Raw genomic sequence first — 21,614 nt, 5'->3', positions numbered from 1 at the left:
TGCCTTTTTTACCCTTTCCATCCATTTCTGTGCCCCCTGACCCTCCCAAAGACAAATAAATGAGCAAATAAGACAGAAGACAAAACAAAAACAACAAAGAAAAACCTCTTGTTTCCAGTTCCTGCAATTCATTTTGATAAAGATTATTTGATATGATTAGAGGCACACAGGCACCGTGCTTTAACCTACCTTTTTAACTGGGACTGGAGATAGGATGCTAAGCGGGTAGCTTCTTCCAGCTGCATAAGTAAACAATTTCTTTTTTCCTGAAGGAGAATCCTGCACATATAAAAATAGTGGTTTGGTGAGTTCAAAAGGCAGGGAGTATATTTTCATAACAAGAAATTCAACTGTAGATTCCCCGCAAGTGGTTTAGGTTGGAATGACTATCAATTCTACAAGTATATAGAGCATAAGTGCCAAGATAACACTGCTTTGTCTTATTTGAAAAACACAATCCTGGCACTTGGAGCAGTGCCTAATACACTGCAGATGCTTGAACAGTGGATGAGTAGGAGGGGGAATGAGAGCATGAGCGGGTGAATGGACAGCTGAATAGGCAAGAAAGTGCCAGGATGGCCGTATGAACTGGGTAGGTGGGATGAGTGGACAGATGGAAAGGTAAATGGTTAAAATAATGGGAAACTAGACTAGAATCTTGGTTCAAGTGAATAACATGTATTAAACCAATGATATTCCTTAAAATAAACCCACTACCTCATCCTATGCCCCATTCTAGGCAAAAACAATATAAAGCTCTGATGACCTTATAATAAAATAGGACCTACCACCCTGGCACTAGTGGGCCACAACAATATTTTCATAACCAAGGATTCTACACAACTGGTTTTAAACCTGTACAGCATATATTAAAACCAATGTTTTTAATTTCATCAGGGGATTGCCAGTACTTCCTCAAGAGTCTTAAGTAGTCCTCTCTTTCCCAACTACATATCCTCAAATAGCCACATTATCTTCATGTGTTTACCACAAATGATATAAAAGCTCAAATGAGCTGCCTTCTAGAAAGTGAAACTTAAGAGGTTTATAAAAATATTAAATCAAATCATTCTTGTCACTATTCTGTTTCAAAAAAGTAATCAGTCATAAAATTGTTACATATGTATGTACATATGAATGTGTGTACGTACACACACACATACATATACACACACACACACACACACACATACAATGGAGTTTTTGTTATCTTTAATTTTAAAAGTACCCTGAAAAGTTCTAAATTCTAGACAGGTACCTGTGGGAAGCGGCACACGGACCTGGCGGCCATACCTTCACTTCCTGGAATGGGGGTCTGACGCAATCAGGCGTGGCTGCCCATGCGCCCCTACTGCTTAGTGGAAGCCTGCGTTGTGCATGTGCGGAAGCGTGCTGTTTTCCATTTTACTGCGTGATCGAGCGAGTGCCAGGTGCATGTACTGTGGGTGGCAGGAGATGATTGGTGGAGTGTTTGAGGCGGCCTATTCCTATTGGTGGGCTTGTACATATATACCCGGAGTAAGGAGGAAAAAGAAGGGAGAACCAGGAGAATAAAGAAGCTTCTTGCAACCTGTATCGTGTGTCGGATCCTTGCAGGCGAGGGTCGGTGCGCGATAGGTGCCCATGGCTCACACCTATAATTCCAGCTACTCAGGCTGAGATCTGAAGATCAGAGTTTGAAGCCAGTCCAAGCAGGAAAAGTTTGTGGGACTCTTACCTCTAACCACCGAAAAAAAGTGGAGCTGTGACTCAAGTAGTAGAGTGCTAGCCTTGAGCACAAAAGCTCAGAGACAGTGCTCAGGCCTTGAGTTCAAGCTCCAAGACTGACCCAAAAACATATGGGAAGAAGAATACAAAAGACACTGGTTTCATGTGCGCTGTGCTTGAAAGAGCCCATAAAACCAACTGAGAACAGATCCCTTCAGAAATAGACCCACAAAAGGCTGCTGACTTCCTACTGCAAAAGAAAGAATAGAGTCGGCTGTGGTGGCTCACGTATGTAATCCCAGCTACTCAAGTGACTGAGATCTAGAGGATCATAGTTTGAGGCCAGCCTGGGCAGAAAAGACCCTTATATTCCATCTCCAAAATAACCAGCAAAAACCAAGTTTCAAGGTATGACTCAAGTGGCAAAACACTAGCCTAGCAAATACAAGGTCCTGTCTTCAAACCCCAGTACTAAAGCTTCCTGGCTAGAAATCGAAGTCAGAGATAAAAGCAGAATGTAGCTAGAATTCTCCATGGCAACAGAATCTCCCTGCTTCTGAGTTGCACTGCCACCCATCTTGCTCTTGCCAGCACCCCCAAGCCTGCCCAGGGTGTGTTGTCCACAAACACAGGCAAACGCATCAAGCATCTAGGCCAGAAAGGGTGCAAAAGAGATGATATGTCACCTGTCTCTCCTCACTCTGTCCCTCTTCTCCATCATCCTCTACTTCTGAGCAGGTACCAGGAGCCTCAGGAACCCTGGGGAGCAGCTGCCACTTCACATGGTGCAGAAGGCACGTGCCCCCACTCCCTTCTACTTGACAAGGAAACGTGCCAAGAAGTAGCTGCTCTCAGTAAAAGTTAAGTACCCTAGTCTCAAATTTTAAAATCCAAAATATTGGTGGAACCTTAAGTTTTTGATCACTCAATGCTATTTAAAAGTTTTGAATTTTGTCCAACTATGATGGCTAAGGTTTTTAATCCTAGCTACTCAAGAGGCAGAGATCAAGAGATCAAAGTTCAAAGCCAGCTCAGGCAAAAGAAGCTTATGAGAATCCATCTCACCCAATATCTAGCCATGGTGATACTCACCTGATATCCCAGCTACCCAATGGCTGGGTAAAGAGGTATATGCTCTTCAATCCCTCCCAGCAGCATGAGGAAGCACAAGCAGGAGGATAGCAGCCCATGCTGGTCTGGGCATAATAAATAACTAATTGAAAAAGAGGTAGCAGTATGGCTCAAGTGGAAGTAGAGCATCTGACTTTTAGAAAACAGTCAGTCCCAAGTATACCAAAGAAGCTCTGGATTTTGGAGCATTTCTGAGTTGAAGTTTTCAGATGGTGCATTTTCAACTGGTATGGTCCATGTAATTTTTTAAAAATCTAAAAAAAAACCCAAAACTGAAAACACTTTTGGGCTTGTTTTTTTTTCAGATAAGGAATACTCAACCTGCAGTAAACATGAACACCCGCAAGCCGTATCCACAGCATCTAGTTGGTTTTACCAGTTGGCTCTTCACTGGAAGCCATGTTTCATTTGCCCTTGAACCTCTGGAGAGCAACCAACCTTTCTGTGGCACCCTGTGCAGATGTGGCTCGTGCACGCTGAATCTCCTCCTCCAGGCGCCTCCTCTCCTCCTCCAACCGGGCCATGTCTTCTGTGGACCTTCGCTGCTGAATGATAAGCTGCAGCTCTTGAAGCAGAGCCTCCTTCTCTTTGATGAGTTGCAGCCGGTCCCTGTCAGCCTCTGCCATGCCTGGCCATGACTCATTCGCAAGCTGGGCCAGCTGCTGCTGAATATTGGAGACTCTGTGTGTAGAGAGACAAGGGTGAGGGAGATACCACCAAACTGAAAAAGGAAATAGTTCTCAAACATTCTCTATACCATTACTGATTTTGAAAATGATAGGTTATGGAAACAGTGCAAGATGCTTTGTATAATCTCTCCTAGTTTAAGATTTGAGGCAACAATAATTACATCGTGTTTGTTTTCTTAAAAAAATGGACAAAAAGGCTAGCAGTCCTCAAGACACCCATATTCTATGTTATTATAGATTTGTAGGTTATTTTTTTACATCATGCCATACCAGAGTAGAAGGAAGGTATTCTTTTTTTTTTTATTGTAATTAGTAAAAGGGTTACATGATATTTGCCAGATAGAAGGTGCGTTAATTCACATACATTGATACCCTTTCACATGTCTTGGTACCCATTTCCCTCCCCCCCACACACCCCCCACCCATCTTGGTTTTCCCCCCTAAGGAAGGTATTCTTTTCTCCATGTCCCACAGTCACCCATAGCTAAACATTGTCACCAGACATCCAACAGACACTTTTAAGCTTTTGGCCTCCTCAGCCATACCTAAACACCTTGGAAAAATAACAGGAAAGAAACACATCCACCAAGTGGGGCTTCTGAAAAGAATAGTTCTAAATGTGCACTCTGCATCTTCTGGTTCTGTGCGTTCCTCCTGCCTCACAGACCTTGGTCAGATGTGAATGCAATCACCTTGCACGATACTCAACACCAGCCAAGTGCATCAAACAGTGGGCACATTCACAAACAACTACAGGAGAGCACAAGAGGCAGCCCTGAGAGTGTGCGTGTTGGCCAAAGACCTGGTCAGACGCAAACCAATCAACCTCACCCAAGGCATCAGCATAACAATCCTCAGCAGGGTATAAGTCTCTTTTCACTTCCTATGCCCATGAATTTCCAACTGCTTGCTTGGCAAACAGACTGCATCACTTTTTTGTATCATAAAGTGGTGTGTAAGTGTAGATTAAGTGAAAGAGGCATGGCTTGTGTTTTTAAAGCCTCCTTTAAAGTGGAAGTAGTATGTTTTAAGCTCCTTAAGTAAGGTCCTCCTAATGCCCAGGGCTCATTCCAGGTAGAAACTAGGACCAGAAGCAAGTAATACCAGACTCAGCTTGAACCCAATGCTGCGGGGATGAAATCTGGCAGATATACCCAAACAAAAAATTCCAAGGTTTTTTTTTGTTGTTGTTGTTGTTAATAGAGAGCTATCAAAAAACAGATGGTGCAGGGACATTGTTCTAAGGCAGCAAAGTGGGGTCCTTGGGGTCAGAAACCTTAGCATCACCTGAGAGCTCTTACAAAGGTCAATCTCAGGTCGCCTATATTTGCTGAATCCAACTCTGCAGGTTAGGATGTGGATCTGGCAGTCCAGCACTTGACAAGCCTTCTGGCGCTTCAGAGGCTTACGCAAACTAAATACACACTGCTCTCAGACAGAGCTGCCTTCTCTGCAGCACTGCCTGGTCTAAAGGATGCGAACTGGCCTTAGGAATTTTAGGAGCCTGCATTAAGCACATTTTAGTGAGGATGTTGATTCTCACTAAAACAGAAATGACAGGTGCACGATAGGAACGTTCCTGAGATTACCCATCTCCGATGCCTAAGGACGCACTGGCACCAACCAGGTCTCATTTCCTACCTGCATCCAGCCCTCCGAATCCATCTTAACACTGTGACCTACACACATGCTACTGAACTGACTGAAGTAGACCATATATTAAACTTGGTGTCTTGCACGGTGCAGTAACAGACTCTGCCTGATCTACGCAGGAGCATAAGGACTTATTAGTCTGATTAGAGGATCAGATACAACTCCTTCTCTAGGTATCAAACCATTAAAGGGTACACAAACTATAGTGTAAATGTACACATTTTACTCAACCTCAGTTCTCCAAGGTAAGGAAACTAGTTGCATGCCAGTAGCTTTTATAGATAAGTTCTTTTCAAACTCAAAGCAATTTCCTGAAAAGGTGTTGGGAAAAGATGCCAAATCATGTCACTGAAAAACTAATGACTGAGGCAGCTGAACAGGGTTAGGAATCCAAATAGGTGTAAGCGTCCACCTATACCAAATTAGTGTAATTAAAATTTATGGCAGCCATATAACTAAAGTCCAAGGAAAATACATTCCAAGCAGATCCATAAATAACTTGGTGCCAAATAAGACACTCTACCCAATGAAGTGTCTGGAACATTTTACTGAAAACCAAGTCAAGTCAAAGGTAAAGATTAAAAATAAATACTTGAAGAACAATGAGAAAACCTACTGTCCTCATACTTTTTTCATTTCAATTTATTGGACACATAGGAAAGCCTATGTGAGTTCATGGAAACCTACCCAAATCTACTTGTCAGTATAAGTACATGCATGTTTTTGCAAGTCCTGGGGCTTAGACTCTGGGTCTGGGCTCTGTCCCTGAGCTTTTTGCTTAAGGCAAGCACTGGACCACTTGAGCCACAGTGCCATTTCCAGCTTTTCTGAGTAATTTATTGGAGATAATGGTCTCACAGAGGTCTCACGGCCCAGGCTGGCTTCAAACCACAATCCTCACATCTCAGCCTCTTGAATAGCTAAGATTACAAGAGTGAGCCACCAACACCTGGCTACATGCATTCTTAAATTCACTCTTTTTAAGTTTTTTGAGGTTATTTATTGTTTTAGGGTTTTTTATAGTTCTGGATATGAACCCCAGGCAGGACCTTACACATGCTACGCAAGAACTCTATCACAGAGCAACAACCCCAGTCTCCTGAGGTTTAAATGTGAGGTGATCACAATCCCATTTGAACCTGCCAGCTTTAAGATAACTGGTATCTACAAGGATGCCAGTTCCAGATAATCATACCCTTTCCAGAAAAATCTCAAGTAATGTACACTATCAAGATGGAAAACAGAATGAAGGAAAAGCATGTAAGAGGTAAGAGAGGCCTTAGAACAACTTTCAGACATAAGCCTGCTTCAGACATAAAGAAACAATGCAGTCAACTTTTCATAACTTGCAGGAAAAATATGCAAGGATAAATGGGGAGGGGTGACCTCTCCAGCAGAAACAAGATCCGGATGAGGCTGATTTCTTGCAACCCATCTGGAAAAGTTGTTTCGGCTGTGCTGAAAACTAAGCAAGCATTTCCATGCTTAACTTAGTGCCTTTTAAAATAAAATTTCACAGCAACGCGAATGATCCCAAGTTCAATTTTAAGCTATGAAGAGGAAGTGATCTATATTAGGAAGTATATCCTTCCTCATATTCATACTCTAGGTGTGGAAATTTGGAGACCCCTTCAGCCAGGTCAAGAGAGGCACATCATTCTTTGTCTGTTCTGGAAGCCAAAAGCACTCGGATTCCTTCAACAATGGATTGCTCATATATTCCCCTGCCTTTCAAACAATATGCCTGTCTGCTGTGCTGGGGAAAAGAGCCATCTGCAGGGAGTATCTTCAATATGGGAGGTTTACATGAGGAAAAGACTTCTTGCCTAAAGCTAAACACAGATGTGCTGAGAGGTTCAATGCACCTTCTTCCATATCCATGCCAAACAGCTGAGCCTGTACTTAAAGCCCCATTCCTGTGAGGGCCATCATTCCAGTTCTGGGCATTAAAGGAAAAGCAATTTCCAGAAAAGTTTTTCTTTGAAATATCATTTCAGTGAAATTAAATACGTGGAAACAAAGCAAGATTGTGATTAAGGTTGCAGAAAAATCTCTTCCAACTGCATTTTAAAAGAGAACTGAAAGCAACTTGAAACTGGCAATTGTTTTTTTTCTTTTTTGTACAAGTCAATAGTTTCATTGGTTCTTCTTTTTGATAGATAATGCAGTTTATAATCTTTCACGAATGCCTTTAAAAAGCTTATTCCCTCGTAGTGAAGAAATGAAAAGTAAATCCTGAACTGAACATTCAGGTTTCACATTTATCATGGGATTTCAAATTCTATTCCTTGGTCAAGTTTAAGATAAACCAGGAATCATCTTTCCCTTATGAATTCTACCCAAACAACTTTTCTGTTTAAACCCAAGTACATTAAACCATGCAGCATGTATGCTGCAGAAACTATTCAGATTCTCACAATTCATATGGAAATCTTAAGTGACTTGCATTTTTCCTAGAAAAGTACATTGGTGATATTTAAAATTTTTCAGGCACATCAAAAGCAATCTCAAATTATTTGAATCAACAAACTCTGAGGTGTATATCTCATGTTCCTAAAATAATATTGCTTTCTGGAAGACCAAACAAAACTCCAGGCCACCCACCACTTGACAGTGATGAGTCAGGATGGATCCTAAGACCACATTTCAAGACATGATGACAACTTTGAGATCTGTGCCTTCAGACTTCTATTACAATTCCAGATTTGATATTTCTTATATTTTTCTCAGTTTTATTTTTCATAGATTTAAATGAAAGCAGAGACTAAAGAAAAATATCATCTGAGATCTAAGTTAAACAGATAATGAAATCACTTCACCTGACTGAATTACATACTGATAAACCAGTGTGCATTCTGCTGAACTCCACATGGGCAATCCAAGAAAACTGAGTCTAGAACATACATGCAAAGAATGGTCTGCTAATAAATAACAATGTCCTATCTAACCCAGTTTTCCTTCCTAATAACTTTTACATCTTCAGAGCACAACATCCTAATATGGGAAGAAAAAACAAACACTAAGTCTCTCCAGCTTCTTTACCCTGACTCAAATAGTGAAGACGGAGCTGTAATGGCCAAGATGCTTTTCTTTATTTCTCAAAGCTGTATTCTATTCCCCAAAAACAAAATACAAAGTCATTGGAAAGTGAAGGGAAAACTCAAGTGATTTATTAAATTCAACTAGAATCATACTACTGACTTTTGACATTATGATGAACACCCGGACTGATCCTGGCAATGAAAATAAAGACCGAGAAACTGAATATATCAATAGTTACTCTCCCGTCTGGGTGGAGTGTTTCTATGGTAATATCTATGATTTGTGTACAGTTCTAGAATAAGTGCTCTTAGGTTAAAAATGAGGAACGATGTCATCAGGATTGCTTCAGGAAGACTTGTTCTTCCAACTTTACCTCAAAATTATTTTAACCAGCAATGTGAAAAATCTATCTTATCTGCCTTCAAAGACACATTCCTAAACGGAATAGCAAAAGTAGTCATTTTGGTACATTTCAGATGATACACAGTTGCAACACAAAACTGGTTACCATGATACTGGCAGTTTGGTCACAGAATTCTCTCTATAAACTTCCTTTAAATTTGAACATATAAAAAATTTAAATTTAAATTTGAACAGATAAAAAAATCCTTCATTGTCATGCATCATGTATTTTGATAATTTTGTACTTTTCAAAAACAATCTCAAATCAAGATAACCAAGGAAAGACTTCTCCAAAATATATATTTTATTTTGGTACATATATACACCTCTCTCTCTCTCTCTCTCTCTCTCTCTCTCTCTCTCTCTCTCTCTCTCTCTCTCTCTCTCCATATATATATATCTATATATATATATATATTTATATATCTTTCTCTATCTGTCAGAAACAGCAAAATACAAGTGGTTCTGCAGATGGTGAATATGATGACTATGTGTCAACTTGACTGATTTAAGGGATGCTCTGATAGCTGGTAAAATATTTGTGTGTATGCCAATGAGAATGTTTCTGGCACAGGTTAGTATTTGAATCCGTATATGGAGTAAAGAAGGCCTTCTCTCATCAATGTGAGTGGATATCATCCAATCCACGGATGCCTCCTTGTTGGGAGCCAGAGTGGAATCAAACTGTACCTTGACTTGCATCAGACGATGGCTATATTGTCTTATTGTTTTCTGGCCCTATTCTATGTAAATGACCTGAGATTTACCATATGAATGTAACACCTGGAGGTTCCCTGGGTCAGGAGGAGGGAAGAAGGGGGAGTGGAAAATAAACGCGGCAGTCTTTACCTGGACTGTGGACATCCCGGACCCGGTGTGTCTGTCTCTCTTCTATTTCTTCCTAGTCCTTGCCCCCTATTTCAGGAACCCCAATCTGCGAACCCTGGTTTGCTGCCGGTTGGCCCCGGCACCTCCTCTTCTAAAGTTGGGATAATCTCCTGCAATCAGACACTGAAGTTCCTTGTCCTTTTGTCTTTGGCTCTGAGACAGACCAGCAACCCTACCAAACGCTGATGACTGGTGATCAGATTCAACTTAATTTCACCACTAGCTTTCCTGGTTCTTCAGCTTGCAAACATCAGGTAGGATTTCTCAGCCTGTAAGTCTCATGAGCCAACTCCTATAATTACCACTCCCATATTACCTACTGATCCCATTTTCCAGAGATCACTGACCAATATAGTAGATAAACTAAACTTTTCAGGGTATGATGATTTTAGAAATGAAAGCTGAAAGATTGATGCCCCAAGGAAGTGGTAGAAGGAAAACCCAAATGCTGGGTTGTGGAACTAAAATGATGGAAGTCTATCAGGATGAGAGAAAAGACCACATGATGCTCTCTACTTGAGTGTGAATGATGAGGGAGGGACACGTTATTCTTTGCTAATACCACCATTAAAATGTTTTGGTGGCTAAGAATAATGCTTTCCTGTACACAGACATGCCTTCATTGGTGATGCTCATATCCGGAAAATATCAGAGTCCAATCAAGTCATGGGCAGCACCTTGAAGCTTTAAGGTCTTGATTGTGGCCTTATCACCTGGACCCTGGAATGTTAATGTCCATTTAACATTTAATTCTTGCTAGAAAACTGCTTGCTACCACTCTCTTCCAAAGTCTATATTGTTCTAATCATATGCCTCATTTAGAGGCAATCTAAAAGAAGGTTCTGAAAGAACAATGGTAGTAAAATCCCTCATATAGGGGAAGATAAAACCTGATGACATTAACTGGCCCTAACTTTCACTGTATGTACTCAGGCAGAGGAGATGTAAGGCTGCCCTGAAAATGGTACTGAATCCAGTGAGTTGCCAGTGTTGCAGCTGGATTAGAAGATTGGCAGTTTACAACTCAGTCGTGTAATAATTACCAGTCAAGCCCTAACTTACAAGAAACAACCTGGAATGACTGGAGACAGGACATAATGATTCCAAGGGGACAGGAGAGGTGCACTGCTGCCACCACATCAAGTGATCAGAACCAGAAGGGGTGGCAGCCAGTGTGTAACTGTGATCAACTTGTCAAGGCCTCTACTGACAGGAATGTTTCAAGGCTGGATTAAAGCCATTAAAAGCACCACATTCACTGTCAAAAACTAAGATCTACCATCTAAATGATCCTTCCCCATAATACCAGCCTCTGGAAACTCTCTCCTTTAATTCCAGAGAGAGTGCCATCCCTATCCCACTTCCAGGAAAAATTAAGAAATTTAAGATCTTGGGCATACCCCAAGTACCCTACTTCATTCAAGTAGACTCTACCCTCTGAAAAGTTCATCCATCAGCTGGCAGCCAAGCTTTTAACACATAACAATCAGGGGACATTTCAGATCCAAATCATAATAAAGACTCCCAAGACAATCTGGGGAAAGTGCTCTATTCCAAGCTGAGGAAATAGCCAAAGCCAGGGACATTGTATGAGCTTTGTTTTGCTGCTGGCCACAAACGTGTAGGGTGAAGCAAAACCATTATTCGGCTGCAGATCTATGAATCAGCATGACCCTTCCCCCTGGATGTTTTAGGACAGATTCCATCTGTTTGCCTCTTCTAGTTTCTGGGGGCTTCCTCTAGTCCTTGGCTCATTTTGGCCTCTCTTCTACCCTTCTGTCTCTTCTTTCACACTTGCCTTTATGCTTCCTTCTTGCGCTCTTTTTTATTGTAAAGGTGATGTAGAGAGGGATTACAGTTATATATGTAAGGTAATGAGTACATTTCCCTTCAGTGTTAATATCTCCCTCATTTTCTCCTGCTTCCTTCTCTCTTGTAAGGACTCTGGATGACACTAGGCTCCCCTGGATCAATTAGGATGATTTCTTCACCTCAAGATCCTTAACTTCATCACATCTGCAAAGCCTTATTCGTTATGGAAGGTAACATGCTCACAGGCTCGCCTATCTGCTGACTCTAGGCACCAAGTCACAAATTTGCCTGGCAGGTTTGAGGCCTGCCAGGATACTAATAGGGAAAGTTGAGAGCAGCAGAAGCAGGACTTAGGAAAATCAAGGGAACAATGTGACTGGCACAGGGCAAGTGGGGACCTAAGGAAGTGGGCTGATGCGAGTGAGTTAGCAAGGGCTCATATAGGGTCCTATTGTCTATGCAAAGTGAAGATTCACGATCAAGACAGGCAGAATTCCAAGAGTATGTTTTCTTTCTTTACCAGTTGGAGGGCTTGAACTCAGGGCCTGGGCGCTGTCTCTAAGCCTCTGTGCTCAAGGCTAGCACTCTACCACTTGAGCCATAGCACCACTTCTGATTTTCTGGCAGTTAACTGGAGATAGGAATCTCACAGACTTTCCTGGCCCAGCTGGTTTCAAACTGTGATCCTCAGATCTCAGCCTCCTGAGTAGCTAGGTTTACAGGCGTGAGCCACTAGCACCCAGTTCCCAAGAGTAAGTTTTCTTAGCTTCAATACTACCAACAGCATAGGTCAGCCGAGTCCTTGCTGTGAGAGTCAGCCTCTGTACTGGAAAATTCTTTTTTTTTTTGCCAGTCCTGGGCTTGAGCTCAGGGCCTGAGCACTGTCCTTGGACTTTCTCAAGGCTAGAGCTCTACCACTTGAGCCTCAGCACCATTTCCGGCTTTTTTCTATGTATGTGGTACCGAGGAATCGAACCCGGGTCTTCATGCATGCCGGGCAAGCACTTTAACCACTAGGCCAAACTCCCGGCCCTGTACTGGAAAATTCTGAGCACCCCCTTCCCAACTGTGACAATGAACCATGAGCTTAAGTTCCACTCCACATGCTTAAGCACTGCTCTCATGGGACGGGCTGTGCCTGTGCAGCCAACACAGGTCAGCTTGCACTGCACCGTGGATTTTCAGACATTTCAGTACAGGCCAGAAGGGCATTCTTGAAAAGGTGGAAATCCAGGTCTCCGGACCCTCCTCTGTAGCTGCATTACATTGCTCAATGTTTTGGCAATCTTGAAATAATACTTTCATTCAAAAGCAATCAGGAAATACGGTGTATGCTCCCTGAGTAATTTTCTTAAACACTCAACTTTTCCCAAATATATTACTTGACATTTAAAAGGTGGCTTACTCTGTGTTGACACCATTTGTAGAAAGCAAAGAGGTCACTTGCTATGTTTGGTAAATGTCACAGCAACACACACAACAATTATGGTCCTAAGTGTAGCAATAATCTCTTTTCTGTGTTTGATACAGCACAGCAAATTCCAGCACCCACACTTTGAAGTTCCACTTCCAAACAGGCACAAACAGGCAGAAGAGGAGTCAGAAGAAACAATTGCCCCGCACAAGCAAGAGAAAGAATGCATGAAAAATGAAGAATGTGACCACAAAGGGAATCAGTACTGGTCAACTGGCAACATTCTATAGGCAGACTGAAAAGCCCACCATGAGTATACCCTAAAGAGCCAGGAAGATGGAGTGAACCACCTCCTAGAAACATAAGGCCATGTCAGTTGAAGTTGGCCCAGTAGCCAGAGTCAGATGGTTTGCTTTTGCTGCTATTTTTACAGTTTCTACAAAGTCAATTTCCAGACTCTATGAGCTCTAAAGTACACTGAGCAATCCCAAGAGCTGAGCTTCCATAAAGGAACCCCTCGTCTCACCTGATTTCTGCTCGGTTTTTCTCAAAATAATAAGATAGCAGTTCATTTATGACTAAGGAAACATTTTAAGAAATTACCATTCATACTTTTTTTTGCCAGTTCTGGGGCTTGAACTCAAGGACTGGGCACTGTCCTTGGGCTTTCTAAGGGTAGTGCTCCACCACTTGAGTCACAGTACCACTTCTGGCTTTTACTGTGTCTGTGGTGGCGACAGCGAGGAATTGAACCTATAGCTTCGTGCATGCTATGCAAGCACTCTACCACTAGGCCATGCTCCTGGCCCCTAATTCATACTTTTCTAAAGCATATATTTAGAAAGGATTTGGTTTTCAGACTCTTTCCAGAAGGCATAACAGAGATGAAATGTCTAAAGAGAGGGCATGTAATCCAGGGAAGGGTCAGAATACTGAAAATGGGGATCTTGAACCCCTGAGGAAAAATGTGACACACTAAAAATATCACACCAGAAAAACTGCTGTGAGAGGACTAGGGAAAACTCAGGTTGGCCTGTGTTCTATGGTGAAAGCTTAGGGGCAGCATTGTTGGTAAGGAAAGAAAAAGTCAATCCACAAACTGCTAAATCTCAGTTTGCAGAAAGCAAGAGAGTCACAATGCATGTCAACATAGGTGATGTCACTTCTCTCCAATAAAATGAAATGGATTAGGTGCTGCTGTCACTTGCTGACCTAATACTTAGTTAAAGGGCTTGTACCCTAAGCTGTGTGTGCTTTTCTGCGCTGACCTTTAGGCAGTAGGAGCCACAAAGATGACAGGACAGTTTTATCACACTAGTCTGAGGGACAGACACTGCCTGTTGGAGTTCAGAAATAGCTGGTATGATGAAGAAAGCTGTAAAAGCCTCTACTCTGACTCACCTCTTCATAAATTTGCAGTACTAAAAACTCCATATTTTAAGTACACTCAAAAGTTTAGCCGGCACAGTGGCTCACACCTGTAATCCTAGCTACTCAGGAGGCTGAGATCTGAGGATCAAGGTTCAAAGCCAACCCCTGGCACAAAAGGACCTGAGACTCTTACCTCCAATGAACCTCTAGAAAACAGAAGTGGGGCTTTGCTCAAGGGTAGGGTGGTAGCCTTGAGCTGACGAGCTCAGGGACAATGCACAGGCCAAGTATAAGCCCCATGACCCACAAAAAAAAGTCTGTCTTTGGGGCCGGGAGTTTGGCCTAGTGGTTAAAGTGCTTGCCTAGCATGCATGAAGACCCAGGTTCAATTCCTCGGTACCACATATAGAAAAAAGCCAGAAGTGGTGCTGAGGCTCAAGTGGTAGAGCTCTAGCCTTGAGAAAGTCCAAGGACAGTGCTCAGGCCCTGAACTCAAGCCCAGGACTGGCAAAAAAAAAAAAGTCTGCCATGTGTATTAAGAAGCCACATATAAAATGAAGGTACTTGGGTTTATATTACTACAGACACTGATTTCCAGTAAAATGTGAATAACCACATGCTGGATGGACATTAAACTTTTTTCCATGAAAGAAAAGAAATGAGCAGAAGTCAAAATTGCAATAATGGGCTTCTTACCTCTTTCGGGCTTCCTCATATTGCCAGTTAAGTCTGACTCGGTCTACAAGTCTTGTTTTATCATCAAAGACAAACTTCCCAGAAGAAAGAACAAAAAAGGGGAAAGACATTAAAACCGTATTTTCAAAATATAAAGAATTCATTTAAACTTTCAGCAATCACAAAGAATATTCTTTTAATTTGTCTTCCAATTTAACTTTTTCAAAGCCCTAGGGGAGAACACTCCAAATTATACTCTGCTGCTATCTTGGACTGGTGAGGGCTAGGAGTCAAACTGAGAAGACCTTTGCTTCCTTAAAACCAGTATTGTTTTTGTTTTATAAGTAAGGCAAGTATATTCATCTATCATATAATTACTAATAACAACAAATTCCCTTTTTTAGAAACCAGGAAATTACTTAGTGTAAGTTGATATAAAGGCAAAAATCATATTTAACTTTGAAATAAAGACTCTCCAATACTTCAATAAACACTAACTCTACTGTTCCTCCACATTTGTGAGTTATATCCATAGATTCAACCACCCGACGATCAAAATTATAGCTACAGAAAGGGTGACATGTTACAGTGAAAATCCTTTGTACAACTATCTAAAGATAATAGAAAATTATACGAAAACTTGTAGTTAGGAATGGTTGACCTTTTTTTCCTATTACTCTTTCCCAAACAATAGAACACAGCAATCTTCTGGAGAAGATTTTAAGTGTCTGGGAGGAAGTGTGTAGGTAATGTTCCAAACACCATTCCATTTTACGTAACGAGCTCAATCATGTGTAGATTCTGATATCCGAGGAGGGCTCTGGCTGTGGATACTGAGAGGCAACTGTAATAATCTACTAAGCAGTTTCAAATTCTGAAGAAGAAAGACTAGTAGGTAAGAGGTAAAAGATCCCTTCCAAGGTCGTAGTCATGAAAACAAGCCATAAAAGGCAGGAGAGTGAGGGGATTAACATTTTAAAGTTACACGTTAAATACTCAAAATATGACCAGCAGCTGTGATGAAATATTAAATATTTTATTAAAAATTAAATTCATACATTAATCATTTATACATGATTACCATAGTTTATTAATATTTTAGTCAATATTACATAACTATTAAATATTTTCATACCAGGTATCCTGAAAGTAACAAAATCCTACACACACACACACACACACACACACACACACACACACACACACACACAAAACTAGTTAAACCAAGATAACAGCTGTAAAGCTGCCAAGCCAAGACAAGCCCCAGCAAACTGTAGGAGCTCATAAACCATGACAATTTACAGCTAGAGTAGCAGAACCAGCCACCACTCTTGACCTAACATTTTTAGAATGGCTTACCAAATTCATTAGAGAGCCTTTGATCTTATCTGTTTCTCTCAAACCAATTAAGAGCTGTAAATTCTAAATCTAATCTTATGATAAGCAGCAGGGAGTCACTTCCAGAATTCAATTAGTCTTCTACTTGTTTCCTTCCTTCAAAATCTTTAGGCAAAAATGCCAAGCATTTTTGACTCCGGTTCTTCTATGTTACAGATGTGACCATATTCCTTAAACTAAAGATGGTGTCTGGTCAAAAATGCCCAAATCTGCTTTTGACAATAACAAAGGTAATCCTGAAAATAGGATATTTACAGGACATCAAGACATAAATTATGAGACATAATTTATATCATCCTTTCCCTGAAAGGTATTATCCCCAAATCTCAGAATACTAGCACCTTACATCAAGTGGTTTCTTCTTTTTTTCTGTTTTCATTTAATGAGGTAGGGAGGAAGAGAGTTTGTGCATTCCCTTGGTATTTTATCTTTACCTAATAAATCCTGAGGAAAAAATCCTCCCAATTGCTTTCCAAGTAGATTTACTGGCAAATCAATTTCAAACTCAGTGCCTTTACAAAAGTATATATTTGATTATTTACTACACAATTTCAGCTGATAATTCTCCCAACTGTCCCTATAGTTAACTAAAGGCCTCATTAATTACTAAAGGGGACAGGACCAGGTGTGATGGCTCATGCTGTAATCTCAGCTATACAGGAAGTGTAAGTAGGAGGCTCTCTCTCTTGCAGCAACCCCAGGCAAACAGCTTTGAGATTCTATCTGAAAAAATAACAGGGCTAGTGGGGGATATGGTTCAAATGTAAGAGTATCTTTTTAGCAAGCGTGGAACCCTGAGTTTATCCCCATCACCAACAAAGTTGAGGGAGGTGATGAAATTATTTCAGGTGGCCAATTTTCACCCATTTACTTTATTTCTTTTAGCGACATTTTTATAGCATTCAGTTTTGAGGAGTAAAAAATGGTAACAAAATATAACCCAGATGGTCTAAGCCAGATATCAAGTCCAGCCCACTACCCACTTTGTAAATACAGTTACACTGGCACACAGACAACCCATTCTCTCACTTATCATGTAGTACCGCATGACAGAGCTGAATACTTAAGGTAGAGACAGTCTGGCTTGTGAAGACTAAATATTTGCTAACGGATCCTTCCACAGAAAATGTTTGCTGACCCATGCTAAGAATCACAAGGTAACATTCTATTGAATTGTATCTTATGTCACAGGTTGATATGAGAAATAAGTCTTTTTCTTCACATTTAATGACACAAAGGCCAAAATATTTCTGAAATGAAAATGTAACATTAAGGCAAATGAGTGAAGGCAATGCAATCCAAAAACTCTTCTCTGGGCGCATTCGTTTCTCCGCACTAGGGCAGACATACCTCCCCCATGGCATCAGTCTGAGAGCCGGTATCACAGAACTGCTGAGTGGAGCCAGAGTTGCCAAGCGTGCCTGTGCTGTGAGGGAAATCTTGCAGAGAGTCAGTGATGGAGCAGCTATTCTTGAAGCTGTCAGTAAGCTTGGCCAGGCTCTGGAAGGGAATAAGACAAGCTCTCTGAAGTAGAGAAGGAAAGATTTCCCTTCATTTTAGAAGCAATCATTTCTTTTGTGTTCAAGGTCTGCAGCCTTAGCCCCTAGTCCCAGCTCTAGTTCCCTTTCTCACTAGATTTTAAACTCCATGTTTTTCACTGCATGCACTTTTAATAAAATTCTCAGTCACTGAAATAAGAAAGTGATTCAGTCCTCCTGGCAGGACGTGAATAAAAGAAAATTGTTATAGTACCATTTTACTGTATTTTAAATGTATGTATTTCCTAAATAAAAAATAAGCATTCCTATTCAAGAAGTTCAATGAGTAAAGGACTCTGGCAAGATGCAGGTCCTCTCAAAATTTTTATAGATAAACCACAGAAGATGCAAAAAAGCTCCAGACAATGCTCATACAGTTTTATAACCTGATTTTTCACTCATAATTATACAGTCAAAAGTAATCTCATATGAATGCTTGCCAAAAATTATAATAAGTATGCATTTGACCACATGCAACCCCTTTGCATGGGAAGTTTAAGAAATCTGATTTTTAACCATTTCTTTTAGACATTTGAACCTGTTCACCTATTCACTTTCAGTTATCACTTCAGATAATAGACCCAGAATGTGTAAGTGCAATAGAACTCACATAATTGGGTCAAAATCAAGACAAAGGCCCCTTGGAAGGAGCTAGTCATATTAAGTTCATAAAACAACAACCAACACACACACAGTCAAGCTGATTTTAATGGAAGAGAACTTTTTCTCAAGCCTCTCCTTAGAGCTTCTAAGAGTTGAAGAAGCTGTGGAGATCACAAAGAAGATTGTGGGGCAGGAGACTCCTCTAGAAATTGTATCTCCTGCCTCCATGATGGGAACTCCAAGCAAAGTAACCAAGTAGCTTTTCCCAGTGCAGCCCACAACAGTTTCAGAGAATATAGGCAGGTAGTCTCACTTGACTTTGCAGGGTAAATTCTCTGTGTCTCTGTCATGAAGGGCCACCTGGGAGTTGGCCAGGATTATACAAATAATAGCCATAAGGTATCTTGTTCCAATGTCATACACAGAGACTTTAATAAATGGTAGCTAGCTGCCCTCAGTACTACCACAGTATCAAAATGAATCTACCTATCATAATTTGGAAAGGCCACCTGAACATACAGACTACTAGGCCTTGCCCCTAAAAATTCTGATTCAATAGAATTGGGATGGGGCCTGGTAAACATTTTGGTAAGCATGATGAGAACTTTCTATTAAGTTCTCACAGCCTTAGGAAGTACTTCCACATAGGATGATCTGCCACATATTTGCTTATAAATTTGAGCCTCAGAGCTGAGAGTTTGGCCTAGTGGTAGAGTGCTTGCCTAGCATGCAAGAAGACCCGGGTTCGACTCCTCGGTACCACGTATATAGAAAAAAAGCAGAAATGATGCTGTGGCTCAAGTGGTAGAGCACTAGCCTTGAGAGAGCCCAAGGACAGCGTTCAGGCCCTGAATTCAAGCCCCAGGACTGGCACAAAAAAATGTGAGCCTTGCATTCTATGTTCTCTGAAGTTACATTCTACAGAATCTAGACAAATGCCTCTCTGGCGCTAGGTACTACTTTGAGCATCAAGTAAAAAACAAAAGCTATAATAAGCAGCAAGGAATGTATTCTACCACTAAGAAAACAGGAGGGCATGTGTTCAGTTATAAAACTTTGACTTCTAAAATAAATAAAAACCATAGAAGTTCAAGGGGCAAAATCATTAAGCTACAATGACCCTTAATACATATTCAAATATATGTTCATAGTATAATACTATGCAACCGATTAAGGAATAAAGAAGCTCTTTAGCAACTGATAAGGGAACAAGTATAGGATATTATCATCACATTAGGAAACTACTAAAGAACAGGATCAGCATCCTATCTTTGCATAAGGGCTTTTGAACATGTATTCCCATTTGTTTGTATTTCATGAATGCTGGAAGCTTATGCAATGAGAAAATGTAAGTAGTTATGAGAAGTAGGAGGATGGAACAATAACAAGATTTATCAGATATTTCGTGATGTTTTCATTAATAACAACATCAATGTATCACCTACTGCTTTGAGTGGAGTTATAGCCCCTCAAAAGATATATCCTGATAGTGATTCTCAGAACCTGTACATGTGACCTGATTTGGATAAACAGGGTCTTCAAAGATGTTAGCTCTGTAAGATGAGGTCATCCTGAATAGGGGGTCACTAATTGGATGCCAGGTGTCCTGATAGAGGAAATCTGGACAGACAATAGAAGATTGTGTGACAATAAAACCAGAGACTGGAATGATACAGTTTTAAGCCAAGAAAGGCCGGGAACACCTGGTGCCACCAAAGCTAAGAAGAAGAAGAGAAGAATGTCACTCCTATTCCTCTAGGCCTTCAAAGGGAGCACAGCCCTGCTGACACCCTGATTTAGACTTCTAGTCTCCAGAACAGGAACAGTTCATTTCTATTATTTTAGGCCTCTTACGTTACAATGGCCCAGCAATTAATAGATTTATTTAAACATACTAAGCAATTGTGTGTATAAAATGTACATACATAATATTATACATAAATTGTATATACCATGTGTAATAAATAAAAGATAGACAGGTAGGTAGGCAGGTTCTGCAAGGGACACCCTTAGGTCCTACCTGCATCAGATCCCGTCGCTCCTTTTCACCAGTATAAATAGCTTTCTTGATGGTGTGAAGTTCACTCATTATGGCCTGAGCCTCATCCAGTTTGTAGTTAGTGTGAGCACTTGACATCTTCCGATCGATCCTAGTTGAAAAAGAAAACTTAAAAGTTGCTCCACACGAGATTGTAACATTCCTTTAAACAACAGCAATAACCCCCCCCCCCAAAGAAAAAGTCTTCATAGAAAGGTGGCAAAACTAAAAAGGAAAAGAAAAGAAAGCACTATTTTTGTTTGACACAGATTGGAGAAGATTCTACAAAACCTTCCTTCATTTGTGGTAACTGCAAAGAACTGAGACTTAGCTGGAAGATGACTGTCTTTACTCTGGAATCATCCTCTGCAGACTAGAAAGCCCATGTCCTCTGCTAAGGAGAAGGCAGCGAGATAACTAGCTTTGGTGAAGTCCTCAGGGGAGGACTGTCTTCTTTATCACTAGCACCTATCCAGATTGTCAAAATGTTTATGAAATATGTCTATGAATGAGATTTGTATGCAAGGAGAGTACATGAGAAACAGCAATAAGTAATGCGTTCAACAATGGTGCTTTATGCAAAAGTTGGAAATGTTTTTGTCCTCTCTTTTTTATTTTAGTCTATTTTCTCTCTCCTCTACCTATTCAAATTGCTCTTTCAATCCAAATGTCCATGTATCCAAATTTCCTTTCTTCTGTTTTTCCCTCCCTCTCTCTTTTCCTTCCTCCTTCTCCCTTTGCCTCCTTCCTTCTGTCTGTCCATCCATCTGTCTTTCCAGCCAACTCCTGGTTCAGGAGTCCTGATCTGGTTTAGGATAGTGGAAGTAGAACACAGAACAGGGCAAGACTGGGTTTCACCTTCACATAACAAGCAGCCTCTGGAGCGCTTTCTCTGTCATGTTTCCCATACCTAAATCTCAAGCTTTGGAAGCCCTCAGGGCTAAGGAGCTTGGGAAACTTGTCCAGAGATGGAATGAATTCCTTCCCTGGAAAGCAATTAGGTTGCTTTTCAGGTTCCAGACCTAACATTACACAGGTTATAGTGCTAATCTTTTTCCCACACATCACCCTGAGAATTTCAATTATTAACTGCCAGGCCAACCTTCCATGTTTCCACTATTTACACCCCTTGGCATACTGCAAGTCAAAGTAGCATAGTACCCCCTATCCACTCAATACCTGTGGGAACGCTCCCCATTCTCCACCGGTTTCCTTGTGTCTCAAAAATGAGGATAGTAAAAATACTATTCTCA

General features: G+C 40.9%; 1 protein-coding gene across 1 annotated transcript in view; it reads right to left on the bottom strand.

The window, feature by feature from the left end:
* Wwc3 (WWC family member 3) overlaps window positions 1-21,614 on the bottom strand; it is a 113,861-nt gene that overhangs the window by 26,036 nt on the left and 66,211 nt on the right. Inside the window, exons 6-10 of the mRNA XM_090325834.1 lie at window positions 20,344-20,473; window positions 17,533-17,682; window positions 14,806-14,879; window positions 3,277-3,519; window positions 190-279 (exon numbers count right to left, since the gene is read on the bottom strand). Coding sequence (XP_090181960.1) covers window positions 190-279; window positions 3,277-3,519; window positions 14,806-14,879; window positions 17,533-17,682; window positions 20,344-20,473 — 687 coding nt within the window. The remainder of the gene's footprint in view (window positions 1-189; window positions 280-3,276; window positions 3,520-14,805; window positions 14,880-17,532; window positions 17,683-20,343; window positions 20,474-21,614) is intronic.

This window comes from Megascapheus bottae, chromosome X, assembly GCF_031878675.1.
Source record: "Megascapheus bottae isolate mThoBot1 chromosome X, mThoBot2.hap1, whole genome shotgun sequence".
NCBI lineage: Eukaryota > Metazoa > Chordata > Mammalia > Rodentia > Geomyidae > Megascapheus > Megascapheus bottae.
The sequence above is the reverse complement of the archived record's forward strand: the minus strand, read 5'-3'. Positions and strand labels throughout refer to the sequence as shown.